This window comes from Ptychodera flava, chromosome 7 (assembly GCF_041260155.1).
Source record: "Ptychodera flava strain L36383 chromosome 7, AS_Pfla_20210202, whole genome shotgun sequence".
Taxonomy (NCBI): Eukaryota; Metazoa; Hemichordata; class Enteropneusta; family Ptychoderidae; genus Ptychodera; species Ptychodera flava.
The window spans coordinates 39,990,960-40,012,812 of record NC_091934.1 but is presented as its reverse complement, the minus strand read 5'-3'; the positions used below and the strand labels follow the sequence as shown (position 1 = coordinate 40,012,812).

Sequence of the window (21,853 nt, the reverse complement as noted above, 5' to 3'; positions counted from 1 at the left end):
TTTGAATATTAATTGTGACCCTGGTGTTTATGCATAGGATAAAGCCCGAGTACGAGGGCTCTTCTGGTCTATAAAGTCCAACCCTACGATAAAATGTCGAGGCCACAGGCCGAGACATTTTATCGTAGGGTTGGACTTTATATACCAGAAGAGCCCGAGTACGAGGGTTTTATCCGACTTAAAAACTATCGCCCTTAACTGATATTTTTCGTTTTCAATGTGTTTACGTCAACTGTCCCCTTTGTCAATGTCTCATGTTTAGGATATGAATTAAAACTTTTATTTGTGAAATAGCCTTCCAATGTGATGGAACATCCTATAAATGCCCTAGGGCACATTATATAAATGCCCTAGGGCACAGCAGATATTGTGTCGCTGCTGGTTTCCGCTGTGTTACCAATTTTCAATATTAAAACGTACAAGATGTCTACAGAATATGACATGTTCACTTTTGATTGGACAGTACTTTACTACGGCGCTGTCATTCGGAATTTGGTGACCGAGGCTTTATGAGTAAATAAAACACCCTGAATTGAGCACTCTGATTGGTCAATCAACAGTAGATAGTTTTTATGATTGATGTATCATTTTATCTTTAATTCATGTCTATCGTATGATCAAAGCCACGCCTTAAAGATAACTTTTAAAATCCGATTCTGCAACATACAACTAGGATAGTTGCTCGAATATAGATGCTCAAAGATCGTTGCTCGGAGATAGTTGCTCGAAGATAGTTGCTTGAGAGAGAAAGGAACACAGCGGACCAAATACATTTAGACTACGGGAGAAGCGTATCTTGCGCGATGGTAACCGTCAAGCTTGTCTACAGAGAAATAAAGTCTATGTAATACCAACGAACTCTGAACGTCTCGTGTAGTCAATACACTGAAGATCCCCAGGTACCTCTCAGCAGGCCAAGGCGAGTCCGTGAGGAAAAAAGACCCCATTGAAAGAACGGATAGTAACAACTAGTACTGCTTTTTTAATTACAACACACCTGAAAACGGTCACATCAGTACGCCAAAATAATCCTGGTCTGTGTGGATACTAAAGAATTGGTTACAGCAAATTTGCTTATAGTTTTAATATTGAAATACTGTAAAGTCTAGTCTGCAGATTTATGAACAATGACGGCATCACAATCGCTGTTAAGTATCAGCTCCCCACCTTCATCCCGGGGATCACAGCAGTCGGCGGATTTAATGTAATCAAGAACTTGCTTTTGTAACTTTGGTGGTGCTGTTTTCCGAAAATGTGACACTTGAAGCAAGAAATCCAACATCATATTTCCACTCTCCGTATCATCCCTCATGAGACATTCGGTCACCACAATACGACACCTGTGGCGGACGCATTGGTACTTGACTCCCATATCATCAAATGCTTTGCAAACATGCTCTGCATCATATTGATGGAATGCTCCATTTTCCGCATCTGGGAATATGAAGTAATTGCTTTCCAGCTGTCGCAATTTCTTCCTAAGTCTTGCCATTCCACTGCCTTCTGCAGACAATAAGGTCGGTATTTTAAGTTTTTTATCTCTTCGTACATCTCCGGTTTAATATTCTCGAAAACGGGACACAGTTGTTTTCAAACAATTGGTCATTATACTCTGTAAAAAGTTTGGCATTTGAATACTTTCCTTTGTAGAGTGTATCATTCTCTTCTACTCAAAGATATTAAAAGTACCTTCAAGTAAATGTATTTTTGTCTCATTTTTTGTTACCAACAGATCCTTTGGTAAAATATACTTACAAAATGTATTGCCATTTCAAATAAGGAAATTTTCTATTACGATTTGGGGTTTACCAAGTACTCAGAACTGTGGTTCATAACCGTCATTTAGTGTACTACAAATCTTACCTGCGACCATGACGATAAGCAAGATGCCCCCTTCTTCGAGCAAGTCATACAGATAATGCAGTCTGGCTCTGTAATCATCAAAGTGATACAGGGAATGGATGGCACTTATAAAGTGATAGGAAACTGATGAACCGACGAGCTTTGAAAGTCCTACAGGGAATCACTAGTGTCTGCTCCATTCTGTCTCGACTCCCTCTATTAGGTGTTGATTTGCTTTAAATAGGCTTCGATATTTCTCCACGAGGTCGGCAGTTGGTTCCACAACAATGTTGTGTATGCTCGGGAACAATTTCAGCAGGTGCGATATCATCCTCAAATCAGTTTCACCTGTCCATGAAGTAATTGGGTACATGAGCATGAGAATTAAATAAAGTTAGAATGAATCTTTATTACGATGTGGTTTAGTAAGTTCTACAGGATTTTAAGACACGCATATGTCACGGCAATTGCTATACAAAGCATAATTAGGTTTGGGGCCACCGTACCCCTAAGATTCCCATAGTTCCTATCTGTGACTGAGATTAATAGAATCTCATCCCCCAAGGACCTGGTATCACATTTCTCCCACGAGTTCGGGATATTTTGCCTCACAATCGCCTGCGGCTCGTTTGAGACAAAATATACCCAACGAGTGTGAAAAATCTGATCCCAGGTCCTTGGTGTGTGAGATTACTTTGCTCACATGACCACAAATGTAATAAATTCACACTTGAAACATTGAATATTTCACTCTATCAGCGGCTATCCTACTTTGTGGCCACCTAGACGCGAACTCCGTGGCGAGTTCCACTACCAATACTCCAAATTCTGCTACGGAAGAGATGTCCCACAGAAAAAATAGGTATATGTTACAAGTGGCCTATGTTCATCTGTTCTTTGGAAAATTCGGCGGTCTTTTATGACTCTGTCACCAACGTCGTTCTACATTATCCTAAATCGGGACAACGCTGTTGTCTGCCACGGACCTGCTAACTTTGTCCTTCCGGTCTGTGTGTTACTCATCGTTCCATTGGATAATATTTTGCGCGTGAAACGAAAAGCTGTTCATCATGCAATCAGAGCTTGTGTTAAGTATACTGCAAAGTGTTGGGTCGATTCCAGAGAGTTTAGGATCAATTTTTCCCACACCGTCGATCCCACACTCCCAGTGGCCAGTAATGTTAGAATAATAGAACCTTTCACCCCAAGGAATTGGGGATCAGATTTGTCACACAAGTTTGGATATTTTTTCTCACACTCGCAATAACACTCTGTTATCCCTAATGAATTTTAAAATCTCCGGTAAAACGTCTGCTCACCAAGGTCAGACATTTCCTAGATCATATCGTATTAAAAATCAATAGACCCAGATATTTTGTGTTTGTTTGACAGGGTTGTAGATGAGCTAAGACTTTGGATAGTCCTGTTTGTTATTATACCAAGTCTGGTATTCTCATGCGTAAAAGGAGACCTATAGATGTCTTGGTTGCTGACGGTAGGGTAATAAAACATCAAATAGTGGTTCCAAATTCATATTGTATTGAAGTATTGCGCCTTGCTCGTGAAACCCCCTGGGCTGGTCATTTAGGAGTCAGGAAGACCTATCATGAAATTCTCAGTACTTTTTATTTGCCTAGTTTCAGGAAGGATATAGCACATTTCTTTAAAACTTGACACATGTCAAATGGCAGGAAAACCAAATAAGAAAATTCCAAAGGCCCCTTAACAGCCAATTCCTGCATTTCATGTACCATTTAATCGGAAACGTATAGACTGTGTTAGGGCCCCTACCGAATACACGATCACGAAATGAGTTCATGTTGACAATTATGTAAAGCCATACCACTGAGAAATATAAAGGCAAAAATTTTTGGAAAGCTGTAGTCAAATGTTTCACTTTATTTGGCCTTCCTAAATGTGTCCAGTCCGATCAAGGCTCCAACTTCATGTCTGGAATTTTTCAACAAGTCATGGGTCAGCTTGGCATTAAACAGTATAGGTCCTCTGCCAATCTCTTTGCTGTTAGAGAGAGAGCTTAAGAGTCTCTTTGTTTTAGTCCACTTTAGCTTGTATAAGAACCTACACAAAGAAATTTCTAAATCTTTTGCTGTATGTATCAGAATCTCGTAAAAAACTAAAAAGGCATGTGACTTAGCCAGAGAAAATCTTGAGTCATCTCAGATGTCTTTGAAAGTCAAATACGAAAACACCTCAAAACGGTTGCTCAAATCTGATCAAAAGGTTCTTGTTCTTCTGCTGGTTCCTAATAAACCACACAGTAAGTAGGCTACCAACAATACCCCTTGATCTGTAGCATATAATCAAGCTTTGAGGAAAGAGTTGCATTTACAAGTTTTAACAGGTCTGCTAGGAAAGATATGCACAAGCACACAGATGTTACCAGCACCATAACTTGCCACAACAGAAACAACTCCAACTACCATCCTGTACAATTTGCAAAAGAAGTGGTCACAGCTCAAATGAATGTAGGTTTAATCACCGAAACCCAACATTCTGAGACACTATTTTAGATTTGCAAACATAGGGGATTAAAGGTTTTAGTCCGCTTGTGTCCACACACACAAAATTAAGTCTTGGTTTTGGTGTGTAAGCCGGCTTAATGCACCTTCTCGAGTTCAAAAGGTGTATATTGCCAATCATACAACACTGTAGAAAGATGGTTAACATGAATGATGTCGTACTGTTGTACTGCCTTTTGCTGTCAACAACTTCTTTGTACTTTAGTTTCAGTGCCTTTGTCTTGCGATGGCACTAATCAACTATCACAGTTATAGTATCCTTGATATTATAACTGTGAAGAACCAGGCCATATCCAGTGCGTCTGTCGCCTTCGAACGAAGATTCTCTGTTATAGCTGCGGTTCTCCAGGTCACAAAGCTAAACTATGCCATCAAAACTACCAGTACAATACATATTATTAAATCCTTGGCCAGGAGAGAGTGCCGAAGTAGACACTGGACTACTTGACAGTGATATGGCAATCAATACTGTGTACTCAAATCATTTTCTTGACCAATTAAATGTATATTTAGAGGAAAGTACCAATATGTGGACAGTTTCTGACAATCGATATTTATAGAGTATATAAATATCGATTTATAAAGTATATTTATATGAACATTTGCATATTATTTTCATATATTTTCATAAATTAACATATGACCTCCAGTATATATTTCATTGTTTATTTATTGAGAACCAACATGCCAAATTTCCAATCACAGGTCTGACACGGGGCAAGATAAAACAGTCTGAAACAAACACTTGTCACTAAATCAACATAGTTTGTTTCAAAGTAATAAATTTTATTGAGAGAATATGAACCTTCCCCTCCCCTAACACACAATATATATGTTCAAAATAGTCTATAGTCTATAGTCTGAAGTATCAATGGTGTTGAATGAACTATGTGGCGTGTCTAATGTTGGATTAACTCGTTTAGAATTTAATCAATTAACCTACAAATATAATTTACTGAAGCTGAGATTTGAGTTTTTGTAATAATTATTTACATACATGTAAGGGTCATGTGACTGTTAAATGTGGTCGCATTATTGCTCGTCCTCGTTGTCTTTACAAAGACTGAGTCAATGTCCTCTAATCATACGGGATATGTTGAGGCTTTTGACACTTCATGCTGTACTAGGGCATGGTTCAGGACAAACTGATTTTTAGCATGTTTGTGTTAATATGTTATCCCATATGTTGTTCTTCCCAGTCTTCCTACCTTAATTAATATTCATATCACTAAGGTCATCAGTTTTTGGGATTTATAGCTATTCCAAGTCCAAAATAGCTTGCCATGTGTTATAAGGTGTAAAATTATTGTTCCCGCATGCATGGGTATGAGCCGTCAGTGGAGTAATGTGTGGTGTATGTTTTCTGTCACGTGTTTATCATGTAACAGTCACATGCCTCCACAGGGTACCGTTACTCGAATTGATTTTACCGGTTCGGAAAACTATCCGAGATAGTAACCTTTCTCTCCATTGATATATGTTTAAGACAGGTTTTCAACAAATCTGAGCTGAAGGCGGGAGCTGGCACGACTCTTCGACTCTTCGCAAAAAATTGCGAATAATGAAATGATTCCACTATTTGACATTACCTTCTTCTTAGTAGAATTTGTAAGTTGTTGAAATGCTGAAAATATCACACATCAGAGGTAATCAATAGGTAGAACGCGCCTCGGGGACAAAACTCTCAAACTTGTAAAATTATCTGCTGATATACCACTTGTGGGGTTCATTTTAGAGCTCTTGGTGTAAGAAACACGATTGGAAATATTTTGGGATAATAGGATATTGTAGTAATATTGGTTTATTCAGTAAATTTAAGCTCATCTACTCTTCTGTTTTTGCAATTCACATGTTTTTAAGGGTAATCTGTAATATTGTAACTTTCAGCTGTAGGGTACCCGACACTTTTGATAAATTTGCACAATAAATAGATTTCTACCATTTCAAAATGACAGACCCTATTGTTTTCTTTGAAATTGTCATTATTGTTTTGTCCATTCCCCAAGTTTTGGTAATTTGAGAAAATAGAGGGTCATGTCCAAGGTGGCCCTGAAAAATAGAGGGTCATGTCCAAGGTGGCCTTGAAAAATAGAGGGTCATGTTCAAGGTGGCCTTGAAAAATAGAGGGTCATGTCCAAGGTGGCCTTGAAAAATAGAGGGTCATGTTCAAGGTGGCCTTGAAAAATAGAGGGTCATGTCCAAGGTGGCCCTGAAAAATAGAGGGTCATGTCCAAGGTGGCCTTTGAAAAATAGAGGGTCATGTTCAAGGTGGCCTTGAAAATATAAGGTAGAGTTGTCATGTACAATTTTTAGACATTTTCAACTTTTCAATTTCAAAATATCTTTTTAATACAAATATTTCACCAGATACCTGAACTCATTGTATTTTTTAAGTAGATAGAATAAAAAAATACAATTTTAACTATTTTACTTTGCCTTATTGAGGTACTAACTTCAAAAGTATGAAATACCTTAGTTTCCTGAACATCTACCACACAATGAAAATGACAGTTTAGCAAAATAGGAGAGTTTACAATGTACTGTCAGCAGTCAAACAAAGTAGTGGTTATAACTGTTCGAAAAATCGCAATTTGACAACCGTGATATATCAAAAACAGGTAAAGGATCAAAATTTGTAAGATTCAAAACATTGCAGAATTATATGATAAGTACAGTTTGCAAAATTTTTGTTTATTTCACTGTATTTACATTTGCAAAAAAAGCAAATTTGACTAGATTTAGTAAAAATCAGTTAACTTAACTTTGTTGCGAAGTAGATTGAACAAAATTAAGAAATTTACCTTAGTCTGTAGCAACAAATTATGGTCTGGTGCCTTATTTTTCAATACTTTTTGACACACTTTTCAAAATCCTTTAAAACCCAAAATATTTCCAATCGTGTTAAGAATACTTTTCACCGGCTTAATTTTTCGAAATTGGAAAATTTTATCTTTCTTCATAGAGTTAACACAGGGATGTCGGCCATTTTGAATTTTAAATATCGGTAAATATTTGTTTCTCTAGTACCAAACTTTGCATGGTTACCCCCGATTTTTATTCGTGAATTTGAAAGAGAATGGTTGAAAGATTCCCCAAGGAAAGTTTGAGCAAAAGTTTACACTTGGCGCACGAGTTATCGGAACACCAAATTAGGTAATTACCCAGCAACTTGGCTGAGTACTTTGCTATTTGACCTGGCATTTACCTAAACAAGAGTCTGTTTTATGGTCTGAAGACTGATAAGATATCCACCAAACGCAGCAGGCAGCTGACAACTAAGACCTGCCATGCTTTGTTGCTACAAATTTGGCAAAACCGCCAACAATTTGTACAACTTATATTGCGTCTCCACTTTGATTGTATAGCTAAAGTAAATGGCACAAATGAAAGACTTTGCGGTGAAGTCTTAGGCGACTGGCTCGGCAACGAACTCAGTTTGTTACATCAAGAAATTTGTGAAGTAAAAAATTCCGTCGATTTGCAGAATTTTTAGAAGAGGGGTGATGAATGTGGCGTGGTTTCACAGAAGGGATATCGCAACACAGAAGAGTTGAACTTATCAAACACAAAGCTTTAGGAAAGAAAAGTAGAGTACATTTATATCACGCATAGCATAAATTACACTGTTATCAAGAGATTTTCAATGTATCGGTGCCACAGGTACCGGACTGAAATCTCGCGGACGGGTGGTAAACTGGATAGGTGGCAGCTACACTGAACAGAAAAGCCGAGCTCTTGATATTCTCTTCAGTATGTCATAAATATTATAGAAATAACGGGCGACGCGCTGACCATTAACGTTTATTTGTGGGTAAGGGCGAGAGGAAAGCCAAAATTAAGCCTCGCCCGTTAATTTGGCTTTCCTCGAGCCCGCGCCCACAAATAAACGTTGTCAAAAATTCCGAAAATTTCAGGAGCGAACTACAACTGGGCCCCAGAAACTGAGCAATACGCGACGCACTGTCACGCGCGCTATAAAAAATCGGCAAATCCGGAAATGTTTTCAGAAAAAAGTATCTCAACTTGACCTACAAGTGCTCCATTTTATTTTGTGATTGATTATGATTTACGTTTGAGCTATAAAGTTACGATACATTTTATTTTGTGATTGATTATGATTTACGTTTGAGCTATAAAGTTACGATACTTTGAGTTGTTAATTTCATTATTCATATTCACGGGCATGTAAAAAAAACATTACTTCGTATTTGTGCTCAGTCACCTGGTTCAGCTCGACCAATCAAAATGCGACCGGCAGGACATGGTAATATAATAATGGTTTTCCTGCTCTGAGTACTGCTACTTGTTGAATAGTGTATTCCCTGGCCTTTGTAATATCTGTCCAGTGCCTCGGTCACCTAGGTTAAGCGATATGAGTAAGCATTAAAAACAAATTTCTTTCTTTCTTTCTTTATTTCTTTCTTTCTTTGACACAAAGAGATCATTTTGTTATCGAAACTCATTGCTGAATAGCTTTTGTCAATTTAATAGGTTCAATTACATTCTTAATACGAGGCCTGTAGATTGTTACCACGTTTTTGAATTTTACTTTAAAATTATTTGATTATTATAAATGTGTTTCGAGAACATACTTCTGTTAAGCATTCTGTATTTTAAAGCTTTATTTCGAGAATATTTGTTAGTCGCGTGTGATCATGGGCCTTCATCGGTGCTCATTGGTCATTCCTGTTAGCTCTGGCTTTCCCACTTTACCAGCACCAGCGGTTTTTTTTTTTATTAAGAAAACACATACATTATGAAATATTCCAGAGTTTATCAATTTATCTCGGTAGATCGCCATGGGTCAGTATGTGAGGGACTGTAAATGGTGAAACTTCTACCGAAAACATGACGTCGTTGATCGCGTTCTCTACCAACCTCGAAATAGGTTCACTACACATATGTCAATGTCATGTGCTTGTTGATATTGATTGCACACAGCCGCGGATATACATAGAATCTTTCTAAAACAATGCAGGATGTTTTTCGTCGCCTCTTACAATTCACTTTTACAGAAGTTCAAGATTGCAAAGTCGAAGGGGACTGTTTTCTGTGCTTTACGATAACAAGGAGGCTTCTCTTTGGGTTAGGGCTCTGCTATCTTAGGGTATTTTCGTTTGTACCGGACACACAAAAAAGGAAAAATGACTTTCCTTTAAACAACCCTGAACTAAAGCTTCAACTGGCATTTCCATGTTCTTTAAGTGCAACATGAATGGTTATCAGATAACTACAAATCATAAATGTATTATGTCATCCTGTTTATATTTGAACAATGGAACGGCATATTTAATGAGCGATAACATAACACAGCGCTCTTCTATTTATTTATTGGGAAAACCTCCGGGATCTAGTCCCATCTACAGGTTCAAAATTAAAAATAAACTTAAAACACAAAACTAGAATTAAAGACAAAATACAGTCACAGGAACAAGTCACATAGATCTTATTACTGATGGCAATGCGAGTTTTGTTTTCTAGAAGTTGTAGCCTTATAAAAATGTACTTCCGTACTGCTTTTTCATTACAATACACCTGAAAACGGTCACATCAATACGTCAACCCCCATCCTGGTCTGTGTGGATACTAAATAATTGGTTACAGCAAAGACCTGATAAGGTTCCCTGGCCCTGTAGAAACATGTCATGTGTATACAACCAAGAATCATTTTATGTGATTTCAGGTGAAAACTGGATTATTCAAGTCATTTTGCACACATTTATATTGCTGCCAGCTTTGGTCAAACTTTACAAAGTATTCTATTTCGTGTGCGCGTATAATAATTGTTTTATGCGACTTTTTAATCCTTTAAAGGAAGGCTCCGCCTTTAAACGGAACAACTAAGTTTGAAACTCCCTCGGCTGTATTATATTGTAATATTTTGGATAAAGTTAAAATCAAAACAATTTGTGTAAACGTGATTAGCAAAGTATGACCACAGATCGTTTTTCTTGGCCTTGACCTTATAATTTGAAGGGGAAACTAAAGCCTTTCGTAACTGACGTCCCACCAACATATGCAAAAAAATGTGTCCTTCCGCTTAATTATAATGCAGCTGACGTCCAGTATCGATGGTCTGCCCGCTCCCCACTCCTAATGCACTGCCTTGTCTTCATCACCGACACGAGGTTCTATCAAACCATTTATTCCCCTTCCTCTTCCTATTTTCAGTAACCCGTGCTGCAAATTTTGTCCCTGCGAACTGTAAAGACAATTGGAACTAATTTGGGATAATTTGATTTTCATATTTTCAAATTTCTTAAAGAATGTTAGATGCCCTGTAGGTGAATGGTGCGATATTACAAATTACTGATAAAAACAATTGTGTAATTTCGAAAGCAATGCAGATGAGCTTACATTTGCATATCAAATAGACAATACTTCACCATCCAATTATCCCAAATTATCGTGTTAGAAATTTATTCCGTGCGCTCAGTAAGATTTGACTTTTGTCCCTGCTCCCTGAATATTTGTTAAAGTTAACCACTAGCTCAAAAAAACCCTGCGCACGACATCTTTTTTGCACAATTAGGAGCCGTTGGCTGCATTTGCCCTTTTAATTTCAATATTTGAATATTTTTAATTTCAATATTTGAATTATGTCCGCTGAAAGGGCGCTGCTTTACCCGATAAGGTGTTACAAGACTAGTTCTAGTTTTGATATTAAAATACCATATGGTCTAGTCTGCAGATTTATGAACGATAACGGCATCACAATCGCTGTTAAGTATCAGCTCCCCATCTTCACCCCGGGGATCACAGCAGTCGACAGATTCAATGTAATCGAGTATTTCCTTTTGTGAATCTGGTGGCGCTGTTTTCCGAAAATATGACACTTGAAGCAAGAAATCCAACATCAAATTTGAAGCCTCCGTGTCAGCGCTGAGACATTCGGTGACCTGAATACGACGCCGTTGGCGGGAGCATCGGTACTTTATTCCCATATCATCGAATGCTTTGCAGACATGCTGTGCATTATGATCATGGAATGCTCCATGTTCCGCATCATGGAATATCAAGTAATCGCTTTCCAGCTGTCGCACTTTCTTCCTAAGTCTCGTCAATCCACTGTCTTCTGCAGAAAATAAAATCGGTATTTTAATTTGATTTTTTAATCTCTTCGTACGTCTCCGTTTTAATATTCTCAAAAACCGGACACAATCGTTTTCAAGCAATGGGCCATTATACTCTTGATATGTGTCGATTGGAACTATTTTGGGATAATTGGATGGTGAAGTAATGTCGGTTTTATCTGCAAACGTAAGCTCATCTTCTTTTCTTTTTACATTATACAAATTAAAGTATTTCTAATATTGCAACCTTCATCTATAGGGCAACCAACAATTTTGAGAAATTCGAAAAATAAAAGGATCCAATTTTCCAAAACTAGTTCCTTTCGTAATACACTTTCTCTGTAGAGTGTATGATTCTCGACTGCCTCTAAGATATTAAAAAGTCACTTTCAATAAATGTAATTTTGTATCATTTTTCTTATCAACAGATCTCTGAGCAAACTACACATACAAAATAGTATTGCCATTTCAAATATGTAAATTTTTTGTTAAGATTTGGGGTTTATCAAATACTCAGATGTGTGGTTCATACCCGTCATTAATTGTACAGTAACTGCAACTCTTACCTGCGCCCATGACGATAAGCAAGACGCCCCCTTCTTCGAGCAAGTCATACATATAACGCAGTGTGGCTTTGTAATCCTCAAAGTGATACAGGGAATGGATGGCACTAATAAAGTGATAGGAAACTGATGAATCGACCGAGTTTTGAAAGCTCTCTAGTGTCTGCTCTCTCCATTCTGTCTCGACTCCCTCTATTAGGTGTTGCTTTGCTTTAAATAGGCTTCGATATTTCTCCACGAAGTCGGCAGTTGGTTCCACAACAATGTTGTGTATTCTCGGAAACAATTTCAGCAGGTGTGAAATCATCATTAAATCGGTTTCACCTGTCAATGAAGTAATTGGGTACATGAGCATGAGAACTAAATAAAGTTGGAAGGAATTTGACGATACAGGTGGTTTGCAGTCGGTCGCTGTGTGCAGAAGTGAGTAAAATCTTAGTCTTCGTGTTTTTTATCATTCAACTAAACTCATTCTCACCAATGCCATATATATTCTTCTTAGCATTAGAGTCTGAGCTAGTAGTTCTCGTATGTAGCTGTACTACGATGTGGTTTAGTAAGTTCTACAGGATTTTAGGACACCCATATGTCAACGCCATTGCTATACAAAGCATATTTTGGGTTGGAGCCAATGTACGCCCAAGATATCCATAGTTCCTTTCTGTGACTGAGATTGAACAATTATATGCGCTTCGAAGAGTAGCATATAATTACTATCTAATCGTTACGTAAGAGATTCCTTTGATTGACGCTTGTGTCACCGGGTGTTTAATGCTTATATATTGGTGTAAATTTGTCTTTTGTCTTCAGTCTCGGTCGAAACTCCACGGTGTCCACACAAATATTTTTTAAGTATATATTCTCTGAATCTTGTGGTCTTGTAAGTTCGCTGCCTTTTGACAATGCCTTGTAAGGGGGAATTATGTAATGATCGTGGTGAGTGGATGTGACGACCACAGCATACCGCATATTGTCTCTGTTCTGTATCATTTAGTTCTCATTTCTCGAAGTTCAGTATAGGTTAAGGTAATATATATGCACCTCGAAAGTGAAAGACTTAAACTTTTGCTCTAACTTTCCTCAAGGAATCTTTCAATTATTCTCTTTCAAAATCAAGAATAAAAATACGGGGTCAAGGTGCAAATTTTGGTACTAGAGAAACAAATAACCCAAGATTTACCGATATTAGAAATTCAAAATGGCCGCCATCCCTGTGTTAACTCTATGGCGAAAAATAAATATTTTCGAATTTCAAAATACTAAGCCGGTGAAAAGTTTTCTTTCCCCAAGAGCTTTAAAATGAATCCCCACATGTGGTATATCAGAAGAGAACTGTAAAAGTTTGAGAGTCCGAATATCTGTCCCCGAGGTGCGTTCTACCTTTAAGTTAATAGAATCTCGCACCCCCAAGGACCTGGTCACGCTCCGTTTCACTTCTGCTCCCGCTTTCACCACTGCAAAGAGTGACCAAAAGCGTGATGATGTACCACATTTGAACGAACTTTACTTGATTGCAAATGTCAATAATCTCATATTCTGTATAGCTATATAATAATTTCGTCATCAAAAATAAGTATAAAAGATGTCTTCATGTTTGTATCTGTCCTATATTTGCGGAAATCGTTGGACACTACTTTTCATGGGTAAATGTGTCTGATACAATAACGTGAGTGAAGGGTGGCACCGAAGTAGAAAACACTAACGGCAATTTCATTTTTCAACTTATTGCATTATAACAAATTTAGAAAGTGAGCAAGAACAATAAAATATGATTATATCTTGAGCCACTGCTGCCAGGTAATGGCTAGCATTGAAATTAAGATAAAGTCTTAATTCAAGTTTACACAAAAAACTATTCTAATACAATCTTTCAAAACTAGAAGAACTTCACTGAGGAAAAAAACTTTTGTGTAATTTGTGTAAATAAATTTAAATGGCGGCGTTTAAATTATATTTTATTTAAATTTCTATCATTACGTAGTCTAATAGATTTATCTGTTGCCAGATTGTCACACTCGATTTGATGGGGATTTTGCCGAGGGGTGTTGAGGGCTAGGAGATTTGGTGACATTGTAAGAATACAAAAATGTCGACAAATGTCAAAGTGTTGAGGATTTATACAATCTTACGTAACTAGAGTCTTGTTGATGGCGGCATCTTATTTCGTTCGAATTCGGTCGCCATTTGCAGTTTATTTGTGGGTGATTTTACTTCAAGCTATTTTTCAAGTGTCAACCATGTAACACTTAGTGCGGAAAGGGAAATTTGATGACGACTGTCAAATCCGTGGTATAAACTAGCTATGGATAAAATTTCATAAGTCATAACATGAGGACTCCTTATTTTTCGCCCGATCAATATCGTGGATGCCATGCGTCGGGCATCCTGTTTTCCCTTCTCCTAACTCTGAGCCTACATTGACAATTTTGCAATCGCCCTTGCGCGTAACAGTAGCATAGCCCCGGGGAATAATGATATTTATTTACTTCAAATAAAACTACCAGCAGCCAAGATTTTGGGAGCCTTCAGTTTGGCAGTTATCATTATTTTCAAGGGATACTCTTATTACAATATAGTGTAACCTAAAGTTAGAATCGAACAACGCAAAATGTGACAAGATGGCTAACATGAATGATGTCGTACTGTCGTACTGACTGTTGCTGTCAACAACTTCTTTGTACTTCAGTTTCAGAGCCTTTATCTTGCGATCGCACCAACCAACTATAACAGTTATAGCATCAAGGATGCTATAACCACAGGCACACGACGTCTTTTAAAATCACTTGTCTGTAATTTTAATGTTGAAACATGCATTTTATTAAAATCTGTGCAAACGGAAATCATGCGGGCAGCTATTGAGACATACAGTGAACAGTGCCCCGTGCACGGCTGTGGCCGCTCAGCTCTACTGTTAACGTTACTAACTTCATACAAATGGCGAATTTTAAAATCACTTGTCAACTATTTTAATGTTGAAACATGCATTTTATTGATAACTGTGCGAACGGAAATCATGCAGGCAGCTTTTGATACATAGTGAGCAGCGCCCAGAACACGGCTGTGGCCGCTCGGCTATCTTGTATACATTACTCTAAAGGTACGAAAGTATTTGGAAAATAATGTTTAAATTAGACAAAATTAACGGTTATTGGCCATCCTCGAGATTCAAACTTCAACTTAATCAAGAGAATACTTACAAAAATCTATCGATCGGCTTCCTAACTTGTAAAGTCAACATCGGCCCTATCTACGGCTGATAATTAGAGCAATGTTTTTTTACAGACAAGTCCCGTGCCAGCGCCATTTCCAAAGTGTGCAGCTTGAAGTTGACGCATGCGCATACTTTCCTTTTAAACCAATACGTCATTGTTATTCGTACTGAGGAATAGCCTTCAAAATGGCGGTGTCACGGGAGTTGTCCGGAGGTAAAATTGAGCAACTTACCAGCAATTACATGGCCCGGTGCAGTTTTTGTGTTTCAAGAACCCAGTCGATCGATTTAGTACCACGCATGCGACAACACAGAGAAGTATGAATCCCAAGGGTTGTCAAAAACGTTTTATTTTACGGATTTTATTTAAATTATTTTCCCAATAGTTTCGTACCTTTAGAGTAATGTATACAAGACAGCCGAGCGGCCACAGCCGTGTTCTTGGCGCTGCTCACTATGTATCAAAAGCTGCCTGCATGATTTCCGTTCGCACAGTTATCAATAAAATGCATGTTTTAACATTAAAATAGTTGACAAGTGATTTTAAAATTCGCCATTTGTATGAAGTTAGTAACGTTAACAGTAGAGCTGAGCGGCCACAGCCGTGCACGGGGCACTGTTCACTGTATGTCTCAATAGCTGCCCGCATGATTTCCGTTTGCACAGATTTTAATAAAATGCATGTTTCAACATTAAAATTACAGACAAGTGATTTTAAAAGACGTCGTGTGCCTGTGGCTATAACTGTGGAGAACCGGGCCATATCCAGTACATCTGTCGCCTTAAAATGAAGATTGTGTGCTACAACTGCGGTTCTACAGGTCGCAAAGCAAAATCAAGCCATCAAAACTACCATTACAATCCAAACAAGTAATCCTTGGCCAGGAAGAAAGTGCCATGTTAGACACTGGACTACCGGATATTGATATGACGATCGATACTGTGTACTCAAATAATTTTTCTGACCCATTATGTGTATTTTCAGAGGAAAGTACCAATATTTGGACAGTTTCTGACAAACGATATGATTTGTTGCAGAATCAAAATGACAAGAATATTAATAATTTTGTCAATATCAACCAAGGTCAACCTCCTAAAATTGACAAAAAGTGTAAAAACAAGTTGAGAGAAGAAAACATAGAACACTCAGTGGGCCTTATTTTGATAATCTTAGCGTTGGCTATAGAATCTTTGCAGGTTTAAAATCAAAACAATATGAGCTTGATAAACTTTTAAAAGAAATAAATTTCAAATTTTTGGAGGACATATCATAAATAGTTCTTGATATTAAAAGAAACATTTCTAAAAAACATTGAAAACCCAAATTTACATTCCTTTAGGTGGTTTGGAAAAATTCGCATATTATATATAAAAAAGGGAGGCGGAGGAATAGGTTTGTTTATCAAAAATAATATTCAAGTCATTGATCCAAATTTATTATAATTCCCAGAAAGGTTGATTTTGAAACGAATTTGGATAAAGGTACGAATCGATAAAACTCATTCGTTAAATTTAGGACTGGTTTATTTTCCACAAGAAAATCTACAAAAGATGCAGTGGATAAAATTGAACCGTGAACTACACAGTAATATCATAACTTAATTGAATTTAATGAACAGTTTCTAACAATGAAAGATTTCAATGGGAGAATCCGAAAAACGAGCTGGTAATAACGTTATTAATAATTATGATGCATAATGATTTTAATGAATAATGATGAAACACAATATATTCTTAATAACAGTGATATTGATATAAGCTGTGTGAAATGGGCATGGTCTAGACATACACAGCAGTCTGTTATTGAACATATAATGACAAGCGATTAATTCAAATATAAGATAGAAAAAATATACACAAGCATAGCAGCTTCTAATAGCGTAATCTGAAGTCAAAACCTCAACCTAAAATCAGCTTGGCAGCCAATGAAAAAGATAAACAATTTGGATGTGATAAAGTTTGGAGATATTGGTTGGACATTGTTACTAATACATGCCATAATATTATTAGTAAGAAAACATTTAAGATTTCATCAAACCGTGGTTTTGTACAGACATTAAAACAGCAATAGATGAAAGAAAGAAATCAAGCAGGAAACATTAACAGTAGGTGAAGGAAAACAATAACAGGGTCAATGAAGGTCAAGCTCTTAATTGGCAAAAATACTTACGAGATAAAAAGAATGCATAAAATATGATTAAACAGACAAAATTGGAATTTAAATTCCAGCATTGTGTTAATGTTGCAAAATCTGGAGGAAAGTCTATGACAACATCACAACCACATGCAAACACTCGCGAATGATGTTTGGCCTCGACAGACATCAATTACGCCTTACTTGGGTTCACTATAGCATAGAATAAATTAACAGTTCTTTTCGAGATAATAATCTTTGATCGGTCTGGGCCAGTACAGGGGAAAGGGTCAATTCCCCCAACACACAATAGATCTTTTCAAGAGCGGAGAATCTGAAGTTTAGTATTGTAGCAATAGTTTACTGGAATGATGAGGGGGTACATATTTTGAGTAGAAAATCTCAATTTCATTGATAATATTAAAATTTAATTTCGCTCAAAAACGATAGTAAATTTCATATCTTATGTGGAATTAGAGTATTTGTAGAAAAAGCGACAAGTTTGTTTTGTATTATCTATCCTTATTCTTAATTAATCGCAGGGCTTGAAAGACTGACATTCAAAAAGTTATTAAAATCATTATGTACAAAATTCAAAAGTAAACTAATGTACGAAGTTCGGAAAGAGCCTCTACATTGGAGAAATATTTACAAGTTTCAAAACAAGTGACCAAACGGCCGATATAGCTCCGTTGTGTTTATGTAGAGAAAAACTATTTTTAACACATGTTGATGAAGAAGGTGGAAATCTTTGATAGCTCATTTTAGTGGCTAGAAAAAAGTGGCTAAAATAGCTGCAAAAATACACAATTGAAGATTTCCTCATAATTTGAATATATCACATTGGATCATCCCTAAGACCATGTCAACCAAAGCTATCTGACGAGTAGTATTTTGAGAATGAAATTTTCTGACCAAAAGTGGCAAATATTGCCCCCAAAAATTAAAATTGCAGATTTCACCAAAATTTCAATATATCATATATTAAAATAATCCCTTGGAACCTGTATACCAAATATCAAAGCTATCAACTTGCAGTATTTGAGAAACAAATTTTTTGACCAATATGGCAAAAATTGCCCCAAAAATACAAAATTGCAGATTTCATCATTATGTCGATAAATATCATTACGATCATCTGTAGGAACATGTATACCAAATTTCAAAGCTATCAGATGAGTAGTTTTGGTAATACACATTTTTTGACCGAAAAATTGCAAAAATTGCCCCCAAAATACAAAATTACAGATATCATCAGAAACTCGACATATATTACTAAGTTCATCTGTAGAACCCTGTATACCAAATTTCAAAGCTCTCAGACTAGTACTTTTTGAGAAACACATTTTGAGACTAAAAATGGCAAAAATTGCCCCAAAAATTCAAAATTGCAGATTTTATAATAATTTCAATAAATATTATTTAGTTCATCTATAGGAACCTGTATATTAAAGTTCAAAGCTATCAGATCAGTAATTTTGGAAATACACATTTTTTGACCAAAATTGCAAAAATTCCCCCAAAAATACAGAATTACAGATTTCATCAGAAATTCAATACATATTATTAAGTTCATCTATAGAAAACTGTATACCAAATTTCAAAGCTATCAGACCAGTACATTTGAGAAACACATTTTTTGACCAAAAATGGCAAAAATTGCCTTAAAAATACAAATTTGCATATTTCTGCACAATTTGAACAAATCTGAAATAGATCATCCCTAGGGACCTATGTATCAAATATCAAAGCTATCTGACTGGTAGTTTTGAAGAAGGAGATTTTTTGAGATTTCTTTACCAAAAACGACAAAAATTGCCTTAAAAATCAAATATGCAAATTTCTCGACGATTTGAATAAATCTAATGGAAGTCACCCTAAATTAATTGCATATCAACTTTCAAAGCAATTGAACAAGCGGTTTCAGAGAAGAAGATCTTTTTACCAAAAACAGCAAAAAATGTTCCAAAGCAATCGGACTTGTGGTTTTAGAGGAGAAGGCGGACGACGACGGACGACTGACGACGAGGGAAAATCAACCTATTTGACATGTTCCGCGTCGCTGACAGAGGAGCTAAAAAATAAAATGAGCTGTCCCTATTGTGGCCCCCAGCTACCGTACCAGTAGATATTCAAACGTATGCGCAAAATATTAAGTAGCCTATTTGAAATTTTGGAATTCGTATTTTTAAATTTGTAACTCGGTATGAATAATCAGAGAAATGGATACTTGAAGACCTGTTCTCCATAAACAAGACATAGCCGTCCATGGATCGGAAACAATTGTCAAGTCCAATGCAGCCTACGCGGCTGCATTAAAATGACCAGCAATAAGTCCTGATTACAGTTTATAATATAGAAATTTGTAGATATTGCTTTATTGCCATACAAAGTTCACACGCTCATAACACTCTCCCGCGAGTTGCAGGTCAAGAGAATACAACAACACATTGCTAACCACGCTTTCTAGAGTCCGAATGTCCCCCTTACAGACTGCCTTGAAGTGTCAATAATTGAATAAATAACCATAATATATTCTTAGGGCCGCGTTTGTCTTCACATATATGTGATCGTGTTAAGTTGATATCGAAATGCAACAGATAATTCAAATTTAAGCTTTTGAATGAACTATGTGGCGTGTCTAATGTTGGATTAACTCGTTTAAAATTTAATCAATTAACCTACAAATATAATTTACAGAAGCTGTGGTTTGAGTGTTGTAATAATTATTTACATACATGTAAGAATTATTTGACTATTAAATGTAGTCGCATTATTGCTCGTCATCGTTGCCTATATATATATATATATATATATATATATATATATATATATATATATATATATATATATATAAAATATATGAAAAATTTATATAGCGCCATATATCCAAAAAAACTGCCCATAGGCGCTTTACAAAAACCAACAAAGTCTTTACATGTATGATTTGTAAGCCTTAGTGTATAAATAAGTTTTCAGTTCTTTTTTAAAACTCTCAATTGACGGAGACTCTTTAAGTTGCTGCGGAAGACAATTCCATAGCCTTGGTGCTATACAGCAAAATGCGCGATCTCCAAAAGTTTTAGAATATATATATATATATATATATATATATATATATATATATATATATATATATATATATATATATATATATATATATATATACTGAGTCAATATCCTCTAATTCATACAGGATATATTGAGGCTGTTGGTACTGCATGCTGTACTAGGGCATGCTTCGGTCCAGCAATGTGTTAGTGTAGGAAAATACATATATACATAGAACAAATAAAGTTCTTTTCGAGATAAAGGTCCTTGATCGGTTTGGGTCAGTACCAGGGGAAGATCGGTTCCGATTAATATGCTCAATCTAAATTTAGTCACACCACACCATAGCGACAGCCTTAAATCATGGTTATAGAATAGCTCTGCTAGCATACTAATGACATACTCCAATTCCGTAAACTTCACTGCCGTCAGCGTAATTACCCATAATTAACACATGGCAATCAATTATATATAGGGATTAGCCCTAAACCCACAGCCCTATAGAGACAGTTGAGAAACGATTTGCATTGAAGTTTCTTTTCTACTGTCCTTTTCCCCACTGCCTCCGCTGTAAAGTATAAGCTTACTGACCTGATCCACTTCCCACCCCCAACATTCTAAAAGTCGACCCGAATTTGGCCTTAACCGGTTCCAGTTTTCCAAAGATGATGTTGGGAAAAATGCTGTCATACCAGTTTGACTGGACTCCATACTTGGATGCAAATTCTTCAAATTTTTCAAAGGACTTAACGTAGTACCCGGGATCGTATAAAAGACCGTGCATAGTTACTTTGTCGGCTGCCATTGTTGTTTATGAAACTTTTAAAATTACTATATTTATAATGGAACATTTGCATATTATTTTCATATATTTTCATAAATTAACATATGACCTCCGGTACGTTTAAGTTGCATTTTTTATTTATTGAGAATAACTATGCCAAATGTCCACTCACAGGTCTGACATGAGGCAAGATAAAACATAATCTGAAACAAACACTTGTCACTAAATCAACAAAGTTTGTTTGAAAGTAATATATTTTATCTAGATGATATGAACCTTTCACCTCCCCCAACACACAGTATATTTTTTCAAGAAGCAGAGAATATGAAGTTAAGTACTGTAGCAATAGTTTACTCAAATGATAAAGGGGTACATATCTTGGGTAGAAAATCTTGATTTTACAATTAATGTTAAAACCTAATTTCAGTCAAAAAGAATTTACACTACTTTATAAACTTTAAAACCGTGCAAAATGTACGTACAACTTCGAAAAATAAAATTAGCTCTCCCTGTTCTGACCCCAGCTACCGTACCAGTATATTTTCAAACGTATGCGCATAATAATTAATTAGCCTATTTGAAATTTTGAAATTCGTATTCTTTAATTTATAACTCGGTATAAATAATCAGAGAAATAGATACTTGAAGACCTATT

At 36.4% G+C, this 21,853-nt stretch overlaps 2 protein-coding genes across 4 annotated transcripts; both read right to left on the bottom strand.

Annotated features, from left to right (window-relative positions):
- Positions 1-1,105: 1,105 nt before the first annotated feature.
- On the bottom strand, positions 1,106-1,873 carry LOC139136502 (histamine N-methyltransferase-like). Its single transcript, XM_070704225.1, has 2 exons — positions 1,864-1,873; positions 1,106-1,503 (listed from the first exon to the last, which is right to left on the bottom strand). The coding sequence occupies exons 1-2, from the start codon at positions 1,871-1,873 to the stop codon at positions 1,106-1,108; spliced, it is 408 nt and encodes a 135-aa protein (XP_070560326.1).
- Positions 1,874-9,670: 7,797 nt separating this feature from the next.
- LOC139137539 (histamine N-methyltransferase-like) lies at positions 9,671-21,212 on the bottom strand. Of its 3 annotated transcripts, XM_070705697.1 has the most exons (4): positions 21,006-21,212; positions 12,022-12,342; positions 11,055-11,457; positions 9,671-10,584 (listed from the first exon to the last, which is right to left on the bottom strand). In XM_070705697.1, exons 1-3 carry the CDS (start codon positions 21,196-21,198, stop codon positions 11,063-11,065), a joined length of 909 nt encoding a protein of 302 aa, XP_070561798.1. In that variant the 5' UTR covers positions 21,199-21,212; the 3' UTR covers positions 9,671-10,584; positions 11,055-11,062. The 3 variants fall into 3 exon arrangements, with proteins under 3 accessions (XP_070561798.1, XP_070561797.1, XP_070561800.1); XM_070705696.1 differs by having other exon boundaries at positions 9,671-11,457; XM_070705699.1 differs by having other exon boundaries at positions 9,671-11,457; positions 21,107-21,212.
- Between the last annotated feature and the right edge of the window lie 641 nt (positions 21,213-21,853).